A 20,760-nucleotide genomic window follows, 5' to 3' on the forward strand; every position below is an offset into this window, starting at 1 on the left:
GTTTATGGATGAAAATCATGTTGAGTATGTGAAATGGTAATTACTTACATTCTTCTGACATAAACGTTATAACTGTGTAGTCGTTTTGATGGAGTCATATGTTTAGTATTTTTTTTTTACTTGTTAACTTTGTAATTTAATGAACTCTCATGTCTAAAAGTAAGAATTCTAAGTAATTTATATATCATGTTGAAATTGCATGTTTTAACAAGCCATCTCGTTATCTATGTTTAGAACTAGTCATTTGTATGAAGAAAGCTCAAGGGTCATCATTTCATTTTATTTTTTCATGTGAATTGTCTTGTTTGCTTGAGGACAAGCAACAATGAGTTAAGTGTGGGAGAATTTGATTTGTCACAATTCGTTGGGGCAAATTAAGTTATTTTCAACACTTAATGAGCTTGTATTCAAGTAATTTGTTATCTTTTTAGTTAGTTTATCAATTTAGTATTTTTATATTTGAATTCAATAAAATGTGCATTTTAGTATGTTTTGTGACCTGTTAGGCCAATCTGGGCCTAAGGAAGGACTAATGTGTTGATTGAGTGTATCGGACATCGTTTTAGGCTGATAAGTCAGTGGACTACCCCGAATGTCACAACATTCAAAGAGGATGTCGCGACAACAAACTTCGAACCTCAAAGGGAGCATTTTGCCTCTAATGTCATGACAACCACCATGCAATGTTGCAACACCCAACTTCAACCTAAAAGAAGACTACCTAACCGTCAATGTCGCGACAACAACAATCCAATGTCACAAAAATAGACATCGAACCTAGAGGAAGGATATTCAACAACCGATGTTGCGACAACAATTACTCCATGTTACAACTGCCAACTTCGAACTAAATAAGGGAAGTATTCGATGTTCAATGTCGCAAAACTAGTTATAGGGTGTCGTGACACCGGTCCAACGAGGCCCAATTATCAGCCAAATGTGTTTTTCGTTCACGCACTACAAATTAAAATGCTTAACAGCCTTTAATGGACCTAATTTGGTCATTTAACAGAGAGACTATAAATATTAGTGCTCAAGACTTAATTAGGGAGCTTCTTTTAATTATTGAATTTTTCTTAAAGTTAGGGTTTACATTAGGATTTTTCTGTTTAATCTATTTTCTAGTTTAATTCAAGTTTATTTTTTAGTTTCTTTTTGCAATTCTATTTATTTACTTTATTTCTGCTCCAATCGAATCACGATCAACATCAACATCATTCTAAAGGTTTTATAGATCGATCTTCAACACACAATTTCATATCTAGATTTCCCTTTTCTCTTTTTTTATGTTTCAATTGAGTGTTTAAAATCAAATTAAGGAAATTTCATCTCGTATGGCCATGAACTAAGAACCTTAGGGACATTAATTAGCAGAAGTAGGAGTGATTGGCAAAAGGTTTAGGGTTTACCCCAATTTAGTTGGCTTAGATTAAGAGAGATTAAACCATAGGATTGACAACCCTAGGAAGTAACTTAAGTAGATGAGACTGAAATGATAGTCTACTGAGTATCACTTAATCTATCATAGTATAAGCTATCAAGTCGAAAGATAAGTAGGTTAAATCGACCAATTAATTTAGTTATAGGCCGAAAGGTATTAACTAGGTTAATTTCTAGCTAATTTGTTAAAACCTGAATTTGAAGTTGATCATGAACACGGATGCGAGTTAATCTTCTGCTTGCTTAAATTGATTGAAATTCAGTTGTTTATTTTAGTTTTGATGTTATGATCTTTTATATCATTTATTATTATTTGCTTGTTGTAATATAATCAGTATGTGATTACTATTTAGATTTAGTAGTGTGTGAATTGCAATTCAGTTTAGACAAACCTCCCTTGGGTATGATCCTCGGATACTTCCTTGTGTTTCGTTGTAAACACTTTAAACTATATCACAATTTGACCTGTATACTTGAAGATACTGCACTTAAATTCTTACATTTAGTTACAGATTTACAATCCATGACGCACTCACATCGGGGCGCGGTCACATATTGTTCTCAATGTTTTTCAAATAAAGAATAAGAGGTTGAAAGACTTCTCCAGTTATCATGAGGCCATGCGAGGGGAATTCGATGTCGTCTACCTCCTCATTGAAGCTCGTAAATGCTGTGTAATCCTTGAGTGGGGAGCTTACATAGAAAAAAAACAAAGCAAAAGCAAAAGCATACAAATAATAAAATAAACACTAAAACAAACCAAAAATCCAAGTTCAAAGTATAATGACATCGCCTATTTCAAATTTCAACCATACCCCAACACAACTCCTCAATGATATCGTATACTTTAACAACATGATCCTTTGACTTGACTTTGTAAACATCACAGCCCAAATACTAGATTCTTTAAATGTATCAACTATCTCCCCCCCCCCTAAAAAAAATTTATAATAATAATAATAAGGCTTCAATCTTTGACCATTTACTAAAAACATATGACCATCCTTTGCATCAAGCTCAATTGCCCCATTAGCTAACACCCAGTTAATTGTATATGATCTTGACCATCGTGATTTAAGCTTTCTTGGAAATAGTTTAATTCTAGAATTAGATTTTACAAAATTTACAAAAATATGTTTTAAATATTCTTTTCAAATATCTTTTAAGTTTTAAGAATTTTATTTCTTTTATTAATATATGACATATGTTTAAAAATAATAATAACTACCACTAATAATTCTAAACTTATATAATGCATACATATTAAATAAAATATAAATTTAATTTAATAAAATGATACTAAAATGCAAAATGTGAATCAAAATTTGGAATTTATATGATACCTTGATGAAAATATTAATAATAAGTAAAATAAATAACATATACATTGAAGTTAATTTTAAATAACAAAAGATTATGAATTATACTAATTTGATTTATATACTAAATTGCAAGCTAAAATCAATGAATTTATGAGGTATATAATATATTAATTAGAATAGAAGCAGCCAATCCAAACATGGTTTTATAAAAAAAATAAAGAGATTTCTTCCCTCGTCGGATGAAGTAATAATTAAACATTTAATTATTTATTCACGCTCTTCCCTTATTATTTGAAACATCCCTAAATTCCAATAATAGCATAAAAAGGTGATCATTATTTGTGCATTATTGTATAAGCCGGGTCCAGAACAGGTTTTTAGCGGCGTTTTTTTAGGCCTTTAGCGGCGCATTTTAACGCCACTAAAGGAATTTGCGGCGCTTTAAGAAGCGCCACAAAAAATGCCGCTAACGACAACGTCGCTAACTTTTGCGGCGCTTACAGAAAAAAACGCCGCTAAATATCATGTTCTTTAGCTGCGCTAAGGAAATAAATGCCGCTAAAGATCATGTTCTTTAGCGGCGCTTATGAAAAAACGCCGCTAAAGATCATGTTCTTTAGCGACGATTATAAAAAACACCGCTAAAGATCATGTTCTTTAACGGCGCTTAGAAAAAAATGCCGCTAAAAGTAATGTTCTATAGCGGCGCTTGGGAAAAAACGCCGCTAAAGATCATGATCTTTAGCGGCGCTTTGAAAGAAAACGCCGCTAAAAGTAATATTCTATAGCGGCGCTTGGTCAAAAACGCCGCTAAAAGTAGTGTTCCTTAGCGGCGCTTATTTCACAAACGCCACTATTTGATATGACTTTTAGCGACGCTTTTTAAAAACGCCACTAATTTTGGGATTTTTAAAATAAAATTTTTGCTTTTTTCACCTCCGCAACAACAAATCAAAAGCAACCAGATCCGAACTAACCAAAACAATAAATTTATATAATATTTCAAATTAAATGACTAAAATAATATTAATTGATATAAATAAAAGTGAATTCATACTTTTCTTTACAAAACGTTAAAAGTTAAAATGATAAAATATTAATGCAATATACTATGACGGCGGAAGTTATGATCGCTAAAACATCTTCATCATAATCAAGTCGCTGTTGAAGTTCGTCGTACTTTTTGCTCGCTTCGCTTCTCTCGATGCCGCATCTTTTGAAGTCGAGTGTAGTTCTTCATATATCTTTTGAACCTCGCTTCTATCGCCGCTTCTCTCGCTTCTTTCTTCTGCTGCCTCGCTTCTCATCAGTAGCCTCTGCTTCCCCTCATTGCCGCCTCCGCTTTAAGTTGTTGTGAAGTTCTTCATATTTCCTTTGAACCTCAAATGTGGTCGCTTGCATCCGAGCCATCCGGTCTTTTAACCTCGAACTTGACTTGAGATTGACTCCCAAGCCATGTATTGGTGCAAGTGGATCCAAAATATTGGGTTAATGATAAAAGATCCTTGAAATCGAACCCGACCATACTTTTCAGACCCAAAACTTCAGAATAATCCGGTTATCAATGTCTTCAAGATGAACAGAACTATCACTAGAAGCAATCACTTCAGACTCGCCTTTTTTCCTTTAGTTTTTCCTAATAAATAAATCACATAGCTAGGAACGCAATATATATTAAAAAAAACAAATGCAATATAACAATAGTCGCATTACAAGCAATGAATTAAACCATTAGAAAATAAACACTATAAATAACTAAAACAAGTCAAATTGTATTAAGTAAACGTACCATAATTTCACCAGCTTTAGGAGTCATAGCAGATCCATCTTTCTTCTTATGTGTAATTTCAAAAAGTTGAAGGCGTCCAACTTTTGACCGATTTAACTGCTCCTACAATATAGTAGTAAAAATATTATTTAATAGAAAGTTATACATATTTGAGAATATTAAAAATTAAAATACCTCCGCCTCACTACACATGCAAAACTTCTCGACCTTACTGTGTGAGTGAATTTTGTTGTCGCTTACCGCTTTTTCCAACTCATTCACGATCCTACGTTATAAAATTTTTAGTATGTAAATAGTAAATACTATAAACCAAAATAATTACAATAGTTTGAAGTACGTCAGACTCGCCTTTCCGAGAATGCCAAAATCTAACCGCATCTTCCCATTGGTACCTCAACATACCCTGGGACATTTTGCAATTTCTCATCGAGGGTTGTTTTTTTCTTATAATAATTTTTCTTCAAAGTACTTTTATTGTCTCTCCATCTTTTTCCCAATGCCTTCTTTACATAAGCATCTGAGACCTCTAAAGCAAACCTCGCCTACAAAAAACGCAAGTTAATAAAGTAAATATAAATGAAACTATTTCCCAAGCATTACAGATGACATTAACCTACATTATATAATAACCTTTAAACCATAAACCATAAACCATAGACCAAATACGATAAACTAAACATATATAATAACCTACATTATATAATGCATGGTTAAGACCAAAACTCTGCGTTTTGGTTAAGATATTTTCTGGCGCTTCTCAAAAAACGCCGCTAATACGATGCTTTAGCGGCGATTTCTCGTGGACGCCACTAATTCCAGTATACATCAAGACTTAAACGCTGCATTTTTGTTAATATATTTTGTGGCGCTTCTCAGAAAATGCCGCAAATAATATGCTTTAGCGGCGTTCCCCCATAAGCGCCACTAAGTCTAATATACCTCATGAAAAAACTCTGCGTTTTGGTGAGCATATTTTGCGGCGCTTTTTGCCAAGCGCCGCTAATTCTATGATTTAGCGGCATTTTTTGATATGCGCCACTAATAACTGTATACATCAAGACAAAAACATTGCGTTTTGGTTACCAAATGTTGCGGCTCTTCTCTGAAAACGCCGTTAATAGTATGCCTTAGCGGCGTGTACCCTTTGCGCCACTAATTCTAGTATACCTCAAGACCAAACTCTGCGTTTTGGTTAAGATATTTTGTGGCGCTTTCCTCAAAACGCCGCTAATATCATGCTTTAGCGGCGTTTTCCCTTAAACGCCACTAATTGTAACATACACCAAGACCAAAACGGTGCACTTTGGTTAGGATAGTTTGCGGCGTTTTTCCATAAACGCCATAAATTCTAACATACCTCTAGACCAAACTCTGCGTTTTGGTTAACATATGTTGCGGCGCTTTTGGTAAGCGCCGCTAATACTTCCTTTAGCGGCGGGTTTTCGTAAGCGCCACTAATGCTAATATACAGCGAGATAAAATGATGCGTTTTCGTTAAGATTTTTGCGGCGCTTTCGGCAATGTGCCGCTAATACTTCCTTTAGCGGCGTTTTTCCATAAACGCCACTAATTCTAGTATACATCAAGACCAAAACGATGCGTTTTGATCTTCAGATCTTGGGGTGCGTGATGGTAAATGCCGCTAATGATGTTCTTTTACGGCGTTTTGCAGGAAGCGCCGCTAATGCCTGATATTTAGCGGCGTTTTATTTTTTGCGCCGCTAATGCGAGATTATTAGCGGCGTTTGTCGTCAAAACGCCACAAAAGGTGCCGCTAAAAGCCTCATTTGGTGTAGTGTATGTACTTTCTTATATTATATATACTAGATTTGTATCCTGTGCGATACACGGATTGCACGTGCGTTTTATAAAATTATTATTGTTAGATAAAAATAAAAAATATTTAATAATCACAATCACAAAAAAAAATGCTTTAAACTCATGTAAATTATTCAAATTTTGATAGTTATTTTTTATTTAGTTGTTTAAAATTTTTATTAAAAATTATAAATAATATTTTAATAAAACTTGTAAAATTATTTTAAAATAATGTTTCAAATTTCTGAAACTTTTAAAATGCACAAAATGTTTTATAAATTGTTTTATTGTATTCAAAACTGTTTCTTTATTTTTCTTGAGCCTTAAATATAAAATAGTTTAAGAAATTTTAAAATCATATTTTAAATTTTAAAATATTTTTAAAAACGTATAGAGAAAACTTATTTTAGATTATTTTTAAAAAATATTATATGTTTGAAAATATAAAATTCATAAAAATTACAAATTACAAGTACGTAAAAATCTAAGATTATTAGTTTACTTTTAAAAAATCTAAAACTGTTGGTTGAAAGTTACATACGTGAGAATTAGCACACTTAGAAAACGTGGTAGCTGGTGAGTTTTGATAAATTAATATTTATAATTGAATAATAATGCTAAATTAATCTTTAGTTGAATAAATAAAACATGAAATGATGAATTCAACAACAGTTAAATTTAAATTTATCAATTTTGTTTTAAAATTATTTAGTATTATTATTTATATTTTTGTTTGGATAATTTTGGTGCATGTAAACAAATTGAAATTTTGAGATTAAGAAGGTTCGGGTTGAGAGTAAAAGAATTACTAAAATTATGCGTTAACGACATAGAAAAAATATTAAAAAGTAACCATAAAAATATGGTGGGAATAATCTATAAAATAAAAGGTATGATTGGACATGTAAACTAAGTCAACCACTTCAAAATTTACATAAATATCCATGTTGTAGCATTAGCTTTAGTTTTAGATGGTACATACTTTAACACCCTATAGCTTATATAATAGTTGACGCATTAATAGTATCAAACAACATTTAAATATTTAGCATTAGTACACAATGTATAGTTGCAGTATGGTCCAAATCCTCCTCCTTTTTTCAATTGAAATGCTTAAATGCATTTGCCGTCTTAGATGGAGACAGAGGCAGGTTTAAACAAACAAAAAAAAAAACACAAAATCAAAAGTTTACCAACAATTTGCATGCATATAAGAGAAATGTTTAGACATAGTAATATCATTACCTGAAATAAATAAATAAATATTATATTTACCTTTGTCCCACTGAATGTAATAAACTTTATTCATATTTTCAAATTGTAACAATTAATTAATTTTTATCTATATTATGTAATTTAACTATTTGTTAAATTTACTTATATGAGGAGTTACGTTCTTTTGAATAGTATGCGTCGCACTTCTTTTTAATAAAATATACGATAATTTATTTTGGAATAATATGTATCTATATTATTTATTTAATTATCTTTAAAAATTATATAAATTAAATGCAAAAACAGATGCCACTTGTTGTATTTAGCATATATATATATATATATATATAATTTGGACCATATAGATTTTAATATATTTATGTTTTCATATTTTGGTAATTGTTTTCTATTTGCCTTATCCAAATTGTTAGATTAATTTATCTATTAATCGAAGAATGAGAGATAGAATAAGGATGATATTGATATTTAGGCATGGTTTGATTATCCATTAAAAAATTAAATAATTAAAATTAATATCTTTAGTGGTTTAATTTTTCTTTTAAATACATCCCTAATAAATAGAATTTTTAATGAAAAATATGAAAATGATAGGAGCTAATATTTCATTTTTAACATTACCCTTTAATTATTTTACCTTTAAAATTACATTCATCCAACAAGCTAATCATATTCGGTGCTTAATTTAAAAAAAGTTTATCTAACATTTTTACAAATTAAACGCAATACTTACTTTTTGACATTTAAATTTTTAGTTTATTAAACCACATCTTATTAAGCTTAAAATATCACAAAATTAAAGGGCATTTTAATAGTGGCATAAAGATAAATTTAGTGCATAATGTCTACATTTTCTAACAATTTGGTCATTAATATTTTTTAAGTTAAATTTCACCGACCTTTGAAGAAGAGTTAACTTATTTTCTTTCACAAAATGCTAATTAAAACATTAATTTTTTAACAACGTAAGAATGGCAACCTACGTGCACTTAATGATAACATGACACTATTGTCTTATATGTTAGATCAACAGATAATTTAAAAATTAAAAATATTAAAAATAAAATAAAAATCTCATAAAATTCAAAAGAAAAGCATGAAGTACATGTGGATTATAATGTTGGTTGCCATTTTTAAAAATTTAACATTTTAGTTTGTATTTCTACTATAAAATATGAATTTGACTCTTTTCAAAAGATTGATAGTTACAATTAATTTTTTAAAAGGTTAAAAACTAAAATTAGTTAAAAAAGAATAAAACTAAATTAACAATATATATATATATATATAAACGTTAAACGTAATATCATTAATAAATATACAAGGGTAAGTGAATTGGGTTGGATTCGATCCTAAATTTGATATCCCAAAAGAAAAGTTTATGGTTGTAGGCAAGATATTTGTAATTGATAAGTATAAAAATTGAATGTAAACATGGTGGTAAAACTGTTTTTCCCCTTCCTTTTGCAGGAGCAGATAGAGCAGCAGCAGCAGCAGCAGCACACAATGAATGACCAAAAGTCAAAAACTTATTGATACCTAACTAAAACATGCTCTCTTTCTAACTGGCTGGGATGAAATTATTTAAAAGTAAACAATGCCAAACAGCATCCACAATAATAAGTCATAATAATGACGGATCAAATGGGAAATGACATTCCTAGGCTAACTTTTATCATTACAATCCTGATTTTGAGACTTAAAAATATCATCACACCAACTGGTGATTTGGGTCATTTTGCAGAGAGGATAATGGAAAAAATATAAAACCAAAATTTATGAAAAGTACAAGCTCACATGAGTCGAACCTTATCATTCATGGGCCCCCTGCTTTGCAGTATGTATTTACCCCAAATCTCTTTTAATATTACTATTGTTGTGCAACCGTAATCAAACTCTTGCCTCTTATTTACCATTGCTTAAAACCTCAACCCTTGGCGCATCTAAAAATTAAACTTTAATTGCTAATACCATGCAACTCCGGATTCAGACTTTACAACTATAAACTCAAATTCTTTTATTTGCTTATTTCAATTTACAACACAGACAAATAAAATATCAAAATTGAATTATAAATTCTTACATTTTATAATTTTTAAATAAAATCATTTTGGGAACAATCCCTTTGCCTACCCTTTACATCTGATCAAATCTTTCTTATTTTAAGAATGTTAGATGATTCAGTTATTAGATCAGCAAAGTAAAATTTTAAACTTTAGATGTGAACTCAAGTTCATAATTTAACAAAATTATTTGATGATAAACCCCCTTAATTTCAATATGAAAATAATATGTATTTGAAGTAATTCCATGTAATCATTGTACTACGCTCTCTTTTAATACGGTAATAATTTAATTTACTAGTTACTGCACTCTCTTTTATGAACCAAAAACGGAAATAGAAATAGGGAAATGTGGTAAATATTTACATAAAATGAAGCTTAGGGGGAGTCAGCAAAAGAAAAAGGAAGAAAAAAAAAGCTTAGGTCAACCACGAGCACACTACTCTTTGCTGTTGATTCTCCCACGGCTTTAATTTGTCTCGCTAGGGTTCTTTTTTTCTTTCAGTGTGGGTGTGTTTTGTTTCTGGGTCAAAGATGAAGGCACCGACCCTCGGTTGGTTTTTGTACTGAGAGGACCTGTCTTTTGCTTCCTTCGGTCTTCAAGGATTTAGAAGAAAGAAAATCATACCTTCCAAGAAATCAGTATTTGTAAGCCCGGTCTTGTTTTAGTTTTATTTCCTTTAGACCCACCTTTTGGCTTTCTAATTTTCTTTTCTTTTTCCTTTCCTTTCCTGCCCAACCACCATTTTGCAATCAAACTTATGGTTCATATCATCTGGTTCTAGTGTGATTAAAAGAAGAAGAAGAAAAAAAAAAGGTAAATTTTGGTGGTGGATGTGGGTCATCATTATGAACTTGGGTATTCTAATAATTAAGGAGAGGAAGTGATAAGAGAAATTCCCAGCAAGTTGCCAGTTTCATCCTCTTCTTCTGCTATCAATTTGTGACAAGGAACTTGAGATGATGGACTTGTCACTTGGGAGCTGCAATAACATTGAAGAATCAAATACTGGAAGTAGTAGGTGTATTGAGAAAGAATATATGTTTGATAAAGTTGTAACACCAAGTGATGTAGGCAAGCTGAACCGCCTGGTAATACCGAAGCAACATGCGGAGAAGTACTTCCCTCTCGACTCTTCATCGAATGAGAAAGGGTTGTTGTTGAATTTTGAAGATCGGAACGGCAAGTCTTGGCGGTTCCGGTACTCATACTGGAATAGCAGCCAGAGTTATGTGATGACCAAAGGGTGGAGCCGTTTCGTCAAGGAGAAGAAGCTTGATGCGGGTGACATCGTGTCGTTTCAACGGGGTGTTGGGGAGTCCGGGAAACACCGGTTGTACATTGATTGGAGGCGGAGGCCGAATGCACCCAATCCAACGTCCTTTGCACATTTTCAGATGCAAAATCAGTTCAACTTTCCTCAGTCAGTCCGATGGGGGGGTGGAATCTACTCGCTGCCTCAAAGCTATGAGCCTTTGCATCGCTTGAATTACAGCATATATCCTTATAACCATCATCATCAACGACAGCAGCATCAACAGCTACAGCAGCAGCAGCATCAGGCAATTACTTACGGTAATGTGGCGCAGTCGCAGTACTATCTGAGGTCATCATCATCTGGGTCATACCATCATCATCATCACCACCAACCTCATCAAACTGGGGCAATGCAAGAAGGAAGAGTGGAGCCAATGGTGATCGAGTCAGTACCAGTTGTTCAGGGTAATAAAACGGCGGCTAAAAGACTAAGGTTGTTTGGGGTGAACATGGAGTGTCCTACTCCTACAACAGATGAATCTTCCTCGAGTTCTCCTCATGCCACAATAGTTTCTGATCATGATTCTCCTTATTTCCCTTCCTCTTCTCTCCAATCAAGATTGCCCAATAATAACACCCCATTCCCACTCTCCAGAATGCAAGCTGAATATTCAAAGAAGGGAAAATCTTCCTTGTCCTTTGATTTGGATCTATGATCGATGATGAGCAAATCACAGTGAGTGAAGGGTTCCATTTTCTCTTTTTTTCTTGCTTTGCCATCAAACTTGCGACAGGCAGTACTGGATTTAGGAAAGAGGGTTGAAAAGATATTGAAGATAAGTTTTTTTTTAGCAATCCAAGTTCTTTTTTTTTTCTTTTTAAATATTGTGTTAGTACATGAGTTAGTTGAGGTTTGGGATCTGTGAAGAGCTAAAGATGAAAGGTGCAAAATATGGAGTTGAAAATTGTGTATAACACCTATACAGATATATCAGCATATTCCCAACTTGTTTATTATTTTATATTTTTCCATTACTAGGCCCTGGCCTTTCCAATCTGCATCCCCGGATTTGCCCCAGTTTGTTTGATATATATATATATACACTTATATATGTATATATTATTTGTTGCTCTCTTGTTTAGTTATCTTATGATCATCTGTATACTCTCTCTCCCTTCCTTAACCCTGACTGGTAATGCCTTGTAGGTGTTGTATGTGTATATATATAGCCTTAAAAAAAGAACTTTATTTAATTTCCATTTTCTCCTATCTCTTTCGTTACTCCATGTTAGGCTAATAGTATGTATATTTACTTGGCTTGTTGCTGCTGAACAACTAAGGTGCAGGCATTGCAGGTAATGCACAGAAAAGTTGCAGCACTGGAAAAGGTATTATCTGTATTCTTATTGATAATTGTTGAAAATTTTCCTACATATATATGTATATCACCACACTTCCCATTTGTTTGCCAGTTAGAAATTTCCTTGACTTCTTGGTAATTCGTGTATACCTTCCCTTTACAGCCATGATCAGATGATCTTGTCTGGACTGCTACACACAAAAAAGTTCTCTTGTGTTAAAAGAGGGTTCAGATTCCCCCAACTGATGGGTCTATTGAGACTGGACTTCATCCAATACTTGTAAGATTTCATATTATATAATATATATATATTGGCATCAAATATTGCCAGTGCATTTAATAAGGTATTAATTAAAGCTCCAGGCTAAAGAGCCTTTATGTTTGGTTAAATTACTTATATGGGAACGCAATCTTTTACATAGGTTCTTATTGGTAAAATTCCCATTTTAACTAGTACATAATTACAGATTTCCCCAGAAATGAGGGACGAGAAAACATTGATTTGCAGCATCAGGTACTCCAGGTTACTAGGAAATTTTAATTAACATAGTAATATGACATTAAGAGTGGGTTTGGATAGGCGTTATATTTACTTGCGATTAGTGTAAAAATAGCGGTGGTTATGAAATTAGATACTATAGCGTAAGATAAAAAGTAAGTTAAACGCACAGCACTGCTGGTCTAAACCCACCCTAAATATAGCTCTTCAAAGGCTAAATATACATTTGGGATGATTGTATCAGCATTTTTAAGCATTCAGACCCACAAGTAACACTTGGAGAATAACTGATTATGTAGCTATATAATATACGCATGCTGAATTGGTAATTGGTATGTACTGAGTGATACGGCTTCAGAATTGACTAAACAGTAGTAAAGCATTAAAATGCACTGAATTCAGCCTCGTCCTTCTATAGTTTATTAGTTTAATTGCATTCATGAATACAGATTATAACCTTGCTGGCATCAATGTCATTTAAAGATCCATACAAGAGAAATGCATTTCCACTTTGATATATTTATTTCTCTAACTTTGTAAAGGGCATCTACTCGATTTACTGTATATGGTCACTGCTCTATTAGAAGAGTTGATGTTTGGTTTAGCCTTTAGTGAGTAGTTTGACTGGTTTTTGGTGCATCTATACAGCAAATGCTCATCCTTCATGGAAATCAATCTAGTTTTGATCTATAACTGTACATGTATTGTTCTGATTTTTATTTTTTTCCTTTTCTGAGATTATGAACCATTCATTGACTTGACTAATTGAACATCTTCATGAAATAACCACTTTGACAGTACAGTATATAGACATAGAATGCTGGAAATGTATATTCACCATGAACATGTATATACGCGTTTTGGATTGATTTATGGCGTGAATGCTCATTTAAACTGTAACAAATCAATGGTAAATGAAGCAGAATACTGTGAGGACACACTTTCTTAGCAATCTCCTTGCTGCACATGGTCTACTTATAGAAGCATAAATTTCTGAACTTTACAATGACGGATTATGGAGCATATGCAAATAATTATGATATCTAATTTTCTCTATTGACATGCAGTGCAAATATTGAATTAGTATAAATAATACTATAATTTTTTTTCATAGTAACTATCTGAATAAGTAATACTATAAGATTTCATTTTAAGGAGACTAAAGACTGTTCTAGTGTATAGTTCGCTAAGTTCCTCAAGGTAATCGATATTTTGGTTTATATTCATCGTTTCATCAGTTTGAGAGATGTAAAATACTATGTGCGTATGTTTATGTGTGTGCATATATGTTAATGGTAACACTATCTATGCATGTAGCACCATTATAGGATCTATGCATGCCGCACTATTTAGGATCTATGCATGCAGTCACGTATACAAAAATGCCTGTCTACCTAACGATTCTATGTATGTATGTATGTATGTATGTATGTATGTATGTATGTATGTATGTATGTATGTATTTGCATACATTCTGGATTAAATTGGTATTGCATCTGCAGTCTCAAACTATGTATATCTATACTTGAGACACATCTGCACTACATTCAAGCAAAAGAATAGAGGTTGTTATTGTATGAATAAGAGCCTTTTTCTTAACATGAATTGCTTAGCCATGACCTTTTTATTTCCCATGTATTTGTAGTCAAACTAGTGGCCTTAAAACATCTTCTACACCTAACTGCTTAGGTATAAAACAGTTGCATTTCATTACGACCTGGAGGATAACTGATAAACATATCCATTTATATATTTACATTTATATTTATATTCTAGTTTCATTTATATAGGAACTTAGCTATAAATATAACTAGTTTTAAAGCATGGCGATTTCTATAACTTGTACACGGCTTGCGAGAGGGTGGGGATAGTGGATCCTTTTAATGGCTGCACCATACAGACAATGCTGAATTGGTTAAAAACATTCAACTTGAAAACATGTAAATCTGTCATTTCATAGAAGTAGTTTCCTTCCTGCCTTCCTGCTAAGCTTAAAACAATGTTAGTGAATCTCAAGTCAAGCTTTTGTTGCTAGTTGATGAGATGACAATGCCATGGGAGTTTTCTGAGATGTTCTTTTGACACTGTAATAATCACCTGCAAAGGGCACTGTTAATGAGTGTAGGTGGATGGAATGAACAGTATCATCACATGCTATTTACTATTTCTCTGCATGTATCAGTTAAAGTTTCAGATATAAGCATTCTTTAATTCAGATAAATGAAGTGAAGATTTAACTCATCTTCCTTATTGCTGAGCATCAAGGAGACCAATAATAATAAGCAAATTTATGATATATATAGACTCCATTTCCCCCCTAAAATATACATCTTATATACATAAATGTATTGTTCTTTCCTATGAGACTTTATTAACATGGGAAATGTTATATAGGGTCTAGTATAGGCTTGTAGTATAGTGAAGATTAAAGCCATAGATGTTGTAAAGAATTTATATAAAGAATTAAAGCATTAGGGTATTTATATATTATATTCAGTTTTATACTAATTATGAGAGGCAGCCAAGATGGGTGGAATTATTGTTAAAAAAGGTTCATTAATTTCACGGTACCAAGATCCCTAGCTACCCCTCGAAAAGAAAGAAAAGAAAAAGTCATGGAAATATTGAAGCCCACACCAGACCCTATAAAGAGAGTTACACAGGTTAGGTTTAATAGGGCATAATGGATGATGATAAGGAAACCACATGTGCAAGGTACGAAGAAGATGAAGAGAAGAAAAAAGAGTGGCTTCTTTACTGTTTAAAATTTACATTCTCTTCTGTGTGTTTTTTTTTCTTTGGTTGAAGCTTAAACATTCCCGGTTTTCTGATTTTTGAAGCCGTTTTTTTTGCAGGAGGCGTGAAGGTAAAATTAATGCCCAAATGTGCTTTTGGTGCTGTGTATGTATGGGAAGAGGATGGTAGCTAGTCCGAAAAATTGCATGGATGGGTTACGTTGTTTATCTGCCATATCTAAGTTTGATAATAATGGTGGGGATATATGCGAAATATGATAAGCTTTTCCCCTTAACTAACAGCTTCGTTTTGCTGTCATTAATTAACAGTATTTTTTAAAAGATAAAGTTTTTTTTTATACATTTTAATTGGTTAAAATCAACATTAAAAGTAACTATTGAATTCTTAGAAGGATTTTCTGAATAAAGTGCCCTTCGTACATTTTTAAGGAAAGGTTGTTTCATGATAGTTTGTTTTTTTACAGACTATTTTGGTTATAAATATTTAGGATAATTAATTAATAAGTAAATCATTTTAAAATTGAAAAACATGCCGTGTATATTGTGTTTTTAAATTCTTTATTAACTTATCGACCACGAAAATAATATAACCCTAATGATATTTTCATTAATTATATAGAAAATAATGAAAAATTTATTAACAAGTACACTTAATATAATATTTTTTTATAAATAGTATATTCACTAACCTTAGAGAACTAGCCTAGTTCTCTATTGCTGTGCTGTTACGATTGAAAAGCACTTCTTTTTAAATGCTTTAAAAAGGTGATAAAAATATTGTGAAAAAGTGTGTTTGTTAATTTTAGTGTTGTTGTAAAAAATACGATTGAAAGTTAAAATTTTTATTTTAGATAAGATAGTAGAAAATAAAAAAATAATTAAATTATATAATATTTAAATAATTTAATATAATTATATACAAAATATAATTTAATTTAATTTTATATATTTTAAATAATTAATATAAATAAAAATATTTTAATTCTTAATTTTTACATTTAAAGTGAACAAACATTTTTTTAACGGTTTTTTTACTATTTTTAGATTTAAAAAGCAATTTTATTCCAAAAATGCCACCGGACAACTAGGGGTGAGCAAAACTCGATTCGACTCGAAAAAATCGAAAAAAATTCAAATTTCGAGTTAAATGAACCGAGTTATTCGAATCAACTCGAATTTTTTTTCGAATTTCGAGTTCGAATCGAGTTAAGTTTTCGAATTCGAATAACTCGAATAATTCGAATATCAAACTATAATATTTTACATTTTTACTCTAAACTTCCAAACCTTTTTATTTTTCCCTCAAAACTTTTACTTCTTCCCACTTCCCCCAAAACTTTTACTCCCCTCCCCTCCCAACCCCCCAATCTACCCAAAATCCATTTCCCACCAAAATTTTACTCTCCCATTTACTTTTTCTCAAAATTTTACTCCCAAAAACCCTCAAAACCTTTTATTTTCCCCCAAAATTTTTACTCCCTCCCACTTTTCCCCTAAAACTTTTATTCCCTTCCCATCCCACCTCCTATCTACCCCAAACCCTCCCCCTCCAATTTTTTTTTAATATTTTCCCTCCAAAATTTTACTCCCCCTATTTACTTTCCCTCAAACTTTTATTCCCCAAAACTTTTTATTTTCCCCCTAAACTTTTACTTCTCACCCTTTACTCTCAAAGAAAAAATCAAAATTATCCAAAAAAATCACTAAGCATAAATAGTAATAATTTTATTTATATCTACTATTTATATTATTAAATTAAATTTCACATTTTATATTATTTATATTATTGAATTGTTTAGTCATATTGAATATTTATATTAAAATTGAATTATTAATTATGCCATAAAATATTCATGTTAAAATTTTATATTGGTATCAATTTCACATTTTATTTTTAAAATAACTTTTATTAAAAAATCATATTTTTACATTTAATATATTTTTAATTCCAAAATACATAGTGACAAGAATCAAGATAATTGAAACAACTAAGCAAGCAAAAAGCTAACCAAGATATAAAAAATTAATAAATAAATTATGAGGTGATGAAAGTTAATAAAAAATTTGATTAAGGTGGTCAAATTTTATTACGATGGGTGACAATGGTTATAAGGACCCAAAATTATTTTTTAAAATTTAACTCGAACAAATATATCTGATTCGATTCGATTTGAATTCCATCTCACTCGACTCGATTCGAGAAAAGTTAGGATGATAAAACTCGATTAACTCGAAAACTCGATTAACTCGAAAATTTTCGATTCGATTCGATTCGATCGAATGCTCACCCCTACGGACAACTACAGTTAAGCACAATAGGCAAACGAAAGGCTGCTATTCACTAACCTTGAAGAAGTAGATTAAGCACAATAGTAAACGGAAGGCTTCTTGAAAATACCAAAACATTATTCTATTTTACATTTAAATATTGTTAAATCATAATTTTTGGAACAAAAATAATAATATTTAAATTACGAGAATAAATTATATTAGGATGATCCTAAAAAGTATAGATTTTAGGCATCAATAGAATAGTGACACATCATTAAGTTTTAAAGATAAACAAAGTATTATTAGATACTCATCTATATCTAATATCTTCTCTAACTTAATTTAAATTTAATTAAATTACTTAAAATAATTAATTTTTAAATTATAAACAAACATCTTTTCTTATTTTACAAATTTTAATCATTTTGCTTTTCTTCTTAAGTTAATATTTTTATTTTTGTGCAACCAATTTAAAAAAAATTAGTAATTTTTGTGAATTTTTTTCCATGTCATTGACACATAAGTTTGATAACTATTTTACCATGAACCCCGAACCTAAAATCTCGAACCTTGAACTCAAACCTTAAACCCCAAATCTTAAACCTTACGGTTTGGGTTCAGGACAGTTTGGGTTCAGGATTTAAGGTTTAAGGTCCGAGTTTAAGTTTTGAGTTCGGGGTTTAAGGGTTTCAGGTTACATGTTTGATGTTTGAGTTTAAGGTTTGGGATTCTAGGTTTTAGATTGAAGGCTCGAGATTTTAGATTTAGGGTTTGAGGTTCAGGATAAAAAAAATTACCAAAATTATGTGTCAATCACATGAAAAAAACTGTTGAAATGTTATTAAATAATTGGAAAAGGGACCATGAATTATGTGGTGGGAAGGGTCCATAAAATAATTTCTCTATGGATAAGTGTATAATAATAATTTTTTTGTGAAAATAAAACCAAAGTAAAGGAATTACATCAAATTAAAAAGATCAAAAGCACCACTGGCTTGCTCTTTATTTAGTACTTCTAAGACTTCATTAGAGGCATCTTCATAAATCTGTAATCCTGATTCCCGCCCTAGGCTTAACTTGGCCAAGTTGTCGGCAATAAGGTTATTTTTTCTAGAAATGTACTTGATATATCACTGACCATCAGTCCTCATAAACCGTTGGACCTCTTAAATATAATAATTCCTGCATCCACCAAGAAGCCATCTTGCAAAGTTCTACCCACCTCTAGGTTATCAGTGTGAATCATTGCTATGGTAAAACATTTGTTAAGCAGAATAAGGTTATTTTCATTTGCTATGCTTCAAAAGCTGAACATTTCCCCAGATAGCGGTTGTACCCCAATATCCAACTTCCTTTTTGATGATGTGACAAAATTTTATTGGTGCCTAAAAACCTTAGTTTTTAGAATCATCCTAATGTAAGTTATTCACTTAAACTACTAAATGAAAATTCCAATAATTATCCAACCAAATCTCGACAAGAATAGTCTCTATAATAATGCAATAATGGAAGAAAACGTGGAGAGGAATACAAATGATGCTCCAAAACAAAAGTTTAAATTACTCTATCGAGATTAAATAGTATATGTATATATAATTGAAGTTCACCATTATTTTATCCTTAAAAATACAAGGTTACATGGGTTATCTCATTTCATTACTAACTTCAAGAAATTATTAATCATATTGTGTAAAATAATAGAGGAGATAAAGAGGAAAAGGTAGTGGTGTTAAAAGGACCAATTCACTTCAGTAGACGAAGAGCCAAAAAAGAGATAAGTCAAGGAAGAGTAAGGCAGCAAGAGAAAATGCGTGCAGGTAAATGCTTGAGGATGTTCCCTCCTCCATCATTCCATAGGGTATTTATAAGGAGGAAGGTCCCATGCCCTGTAATGCCACATCATCGACAAATCCAAGACATGGTGATCATGGGGTCAACCAAGCGACAAAACCATTATATATGGGTTGTTGTCGAGTATGTTACTGCTCTAACATTCTCCTTACTGAGATAGTACGAGGTTATTATGCCTCAATGGTCTCCTCTTAGAGGTGAGTGTGTTCTCACTAAAAGTAAGTGGCTTGGAGACAAGGTTCCCAAGTGGCTAGTCACCCAGTAGTGACCAGTTGGGTGATACAAGATGACAGACTATTCGGGTGGTCTTTAGATGAAAAACAAACAAAATAGATGTGAGGCGAAGGGCCATCCGCGAATGCCTCTTAGATATCCTCTTGTGATGCCACATGTTCATACTGGGTAGGGTGTATAACATGAATCTTAATTTACAGATGAAGAATCTTTTTAACATAGAAAGTAACTAAACTTCAAGCAAGGTTATCAATACCATATTAACAATGGCATCGGTTTTTTTGGTAACAACTGAAGTATCGTTTTTGTTTTGGTACCAATAGGTATTGGTTAATGTGTTTCATTATATTGATTTTAAGTTTATCAATATTTTTAAAATATCTTATATCTAATTATGGTTTAATTTCTAGTACGGGTGAGCAAAATTCGATTCGATTCGAAAAAATCGAAAAAAAAAATCAAATTTTGAATTATTCAATTCGAGTTAATCGAATCAACTTGAATTTTTTTTTTGAATTTTGAGTTCGAGTCGAGTTGAATTTTTGAATTCGAATAATTCAAATAAACCGAATATAAACTATATTTTTAATTTTTTTAAAATTTTAGGTTTTTACTTTAACCCAATTTGCCCCTAATCCCAAACCATTTTATTTTATCCCATTTCCCTCCAAGCTCGTCTGCCCACAAGTCCATTTCCCCAATTCCTCCCCCAAATCAAACCCTTATTCTAGCAAACTCCATCGTCTAAATTAGGTTTTTCTTCTCTCTCAATTTCTATTCAATTTAAACCCCAAAATCTATTTTCTTCTCAAAAGACCCTAAATTAAACCCTAACTCTGTTCTTCTATTTCTTATTCAAAAATAT

At 31.7% G+C, this 20,760-nt stretch overlaps 1 protein-coding gene across 3 annotated transcripts; it reads left to right on the plus strand.

The window, feature by feature from the left end:
- The first annotated feature begins 10,051 nt into the window (after window positions 1–10,051).
- LOC105795460 (B3 domain-containing transcription factor NGA1-like) lies at window positions 10,052–15,972 on the plus strand. Of its 3 annotated transcripts, none has more exons than XR_008197877.1 (4): window positions 10,052–11,659; window positions 12,265–12,312; window positions 12,448–12,564; window positions 15,639–15,972. XR_008197877.1 is itself a non-coding variant. In XM_052633570.1 (2 exons), exon 2 carries the CDS (start codon window positions 10,626–10,628, stop codon window positions 11,637–11,639), a length of 1,014 nt encoding a protein of 337 aa, XP_052489530.1. In that variant the 5' UTR covers window positions 10,053–10,313; window positions 10,451–10,625; the 3' UTR covers window positions 11,640–11,978. The 3 variants fall into 3 exon arrangements, 1 of the variants encoding a protein (XP_052489530.1); XR_008197876.1 differs by having other exon boundaries at window positions 12,271–12,312; XM_052633570.1 differs by lacking the exons at window positions 12,265–12,312; window positions 12,448–12,564; window positions 15,639–15,972 and having other exon boundaries at window positions 10,053–10,313; window positions 10,451–11,978.
- The last annotated feature ends 4,788 nt before the right edge of the window (window positions 15,973–20,760 follow it).

This window comes from Gossypium raimondii, chromosome 7 (assembly GCF_025698545.1).
Source record: "Gossypium raimondii isolate GPD5lz chromosome 7, ASM2569854v1, whole genome shotgun sequence".
NCBI classification, from domain to species: domain Eukaryota; kingdom Viridiplantae; phylum Streptophyta; class Magnoliopsida; order Malvales; family Malvaceae; genus Gossypium; species Gossypium raimondii.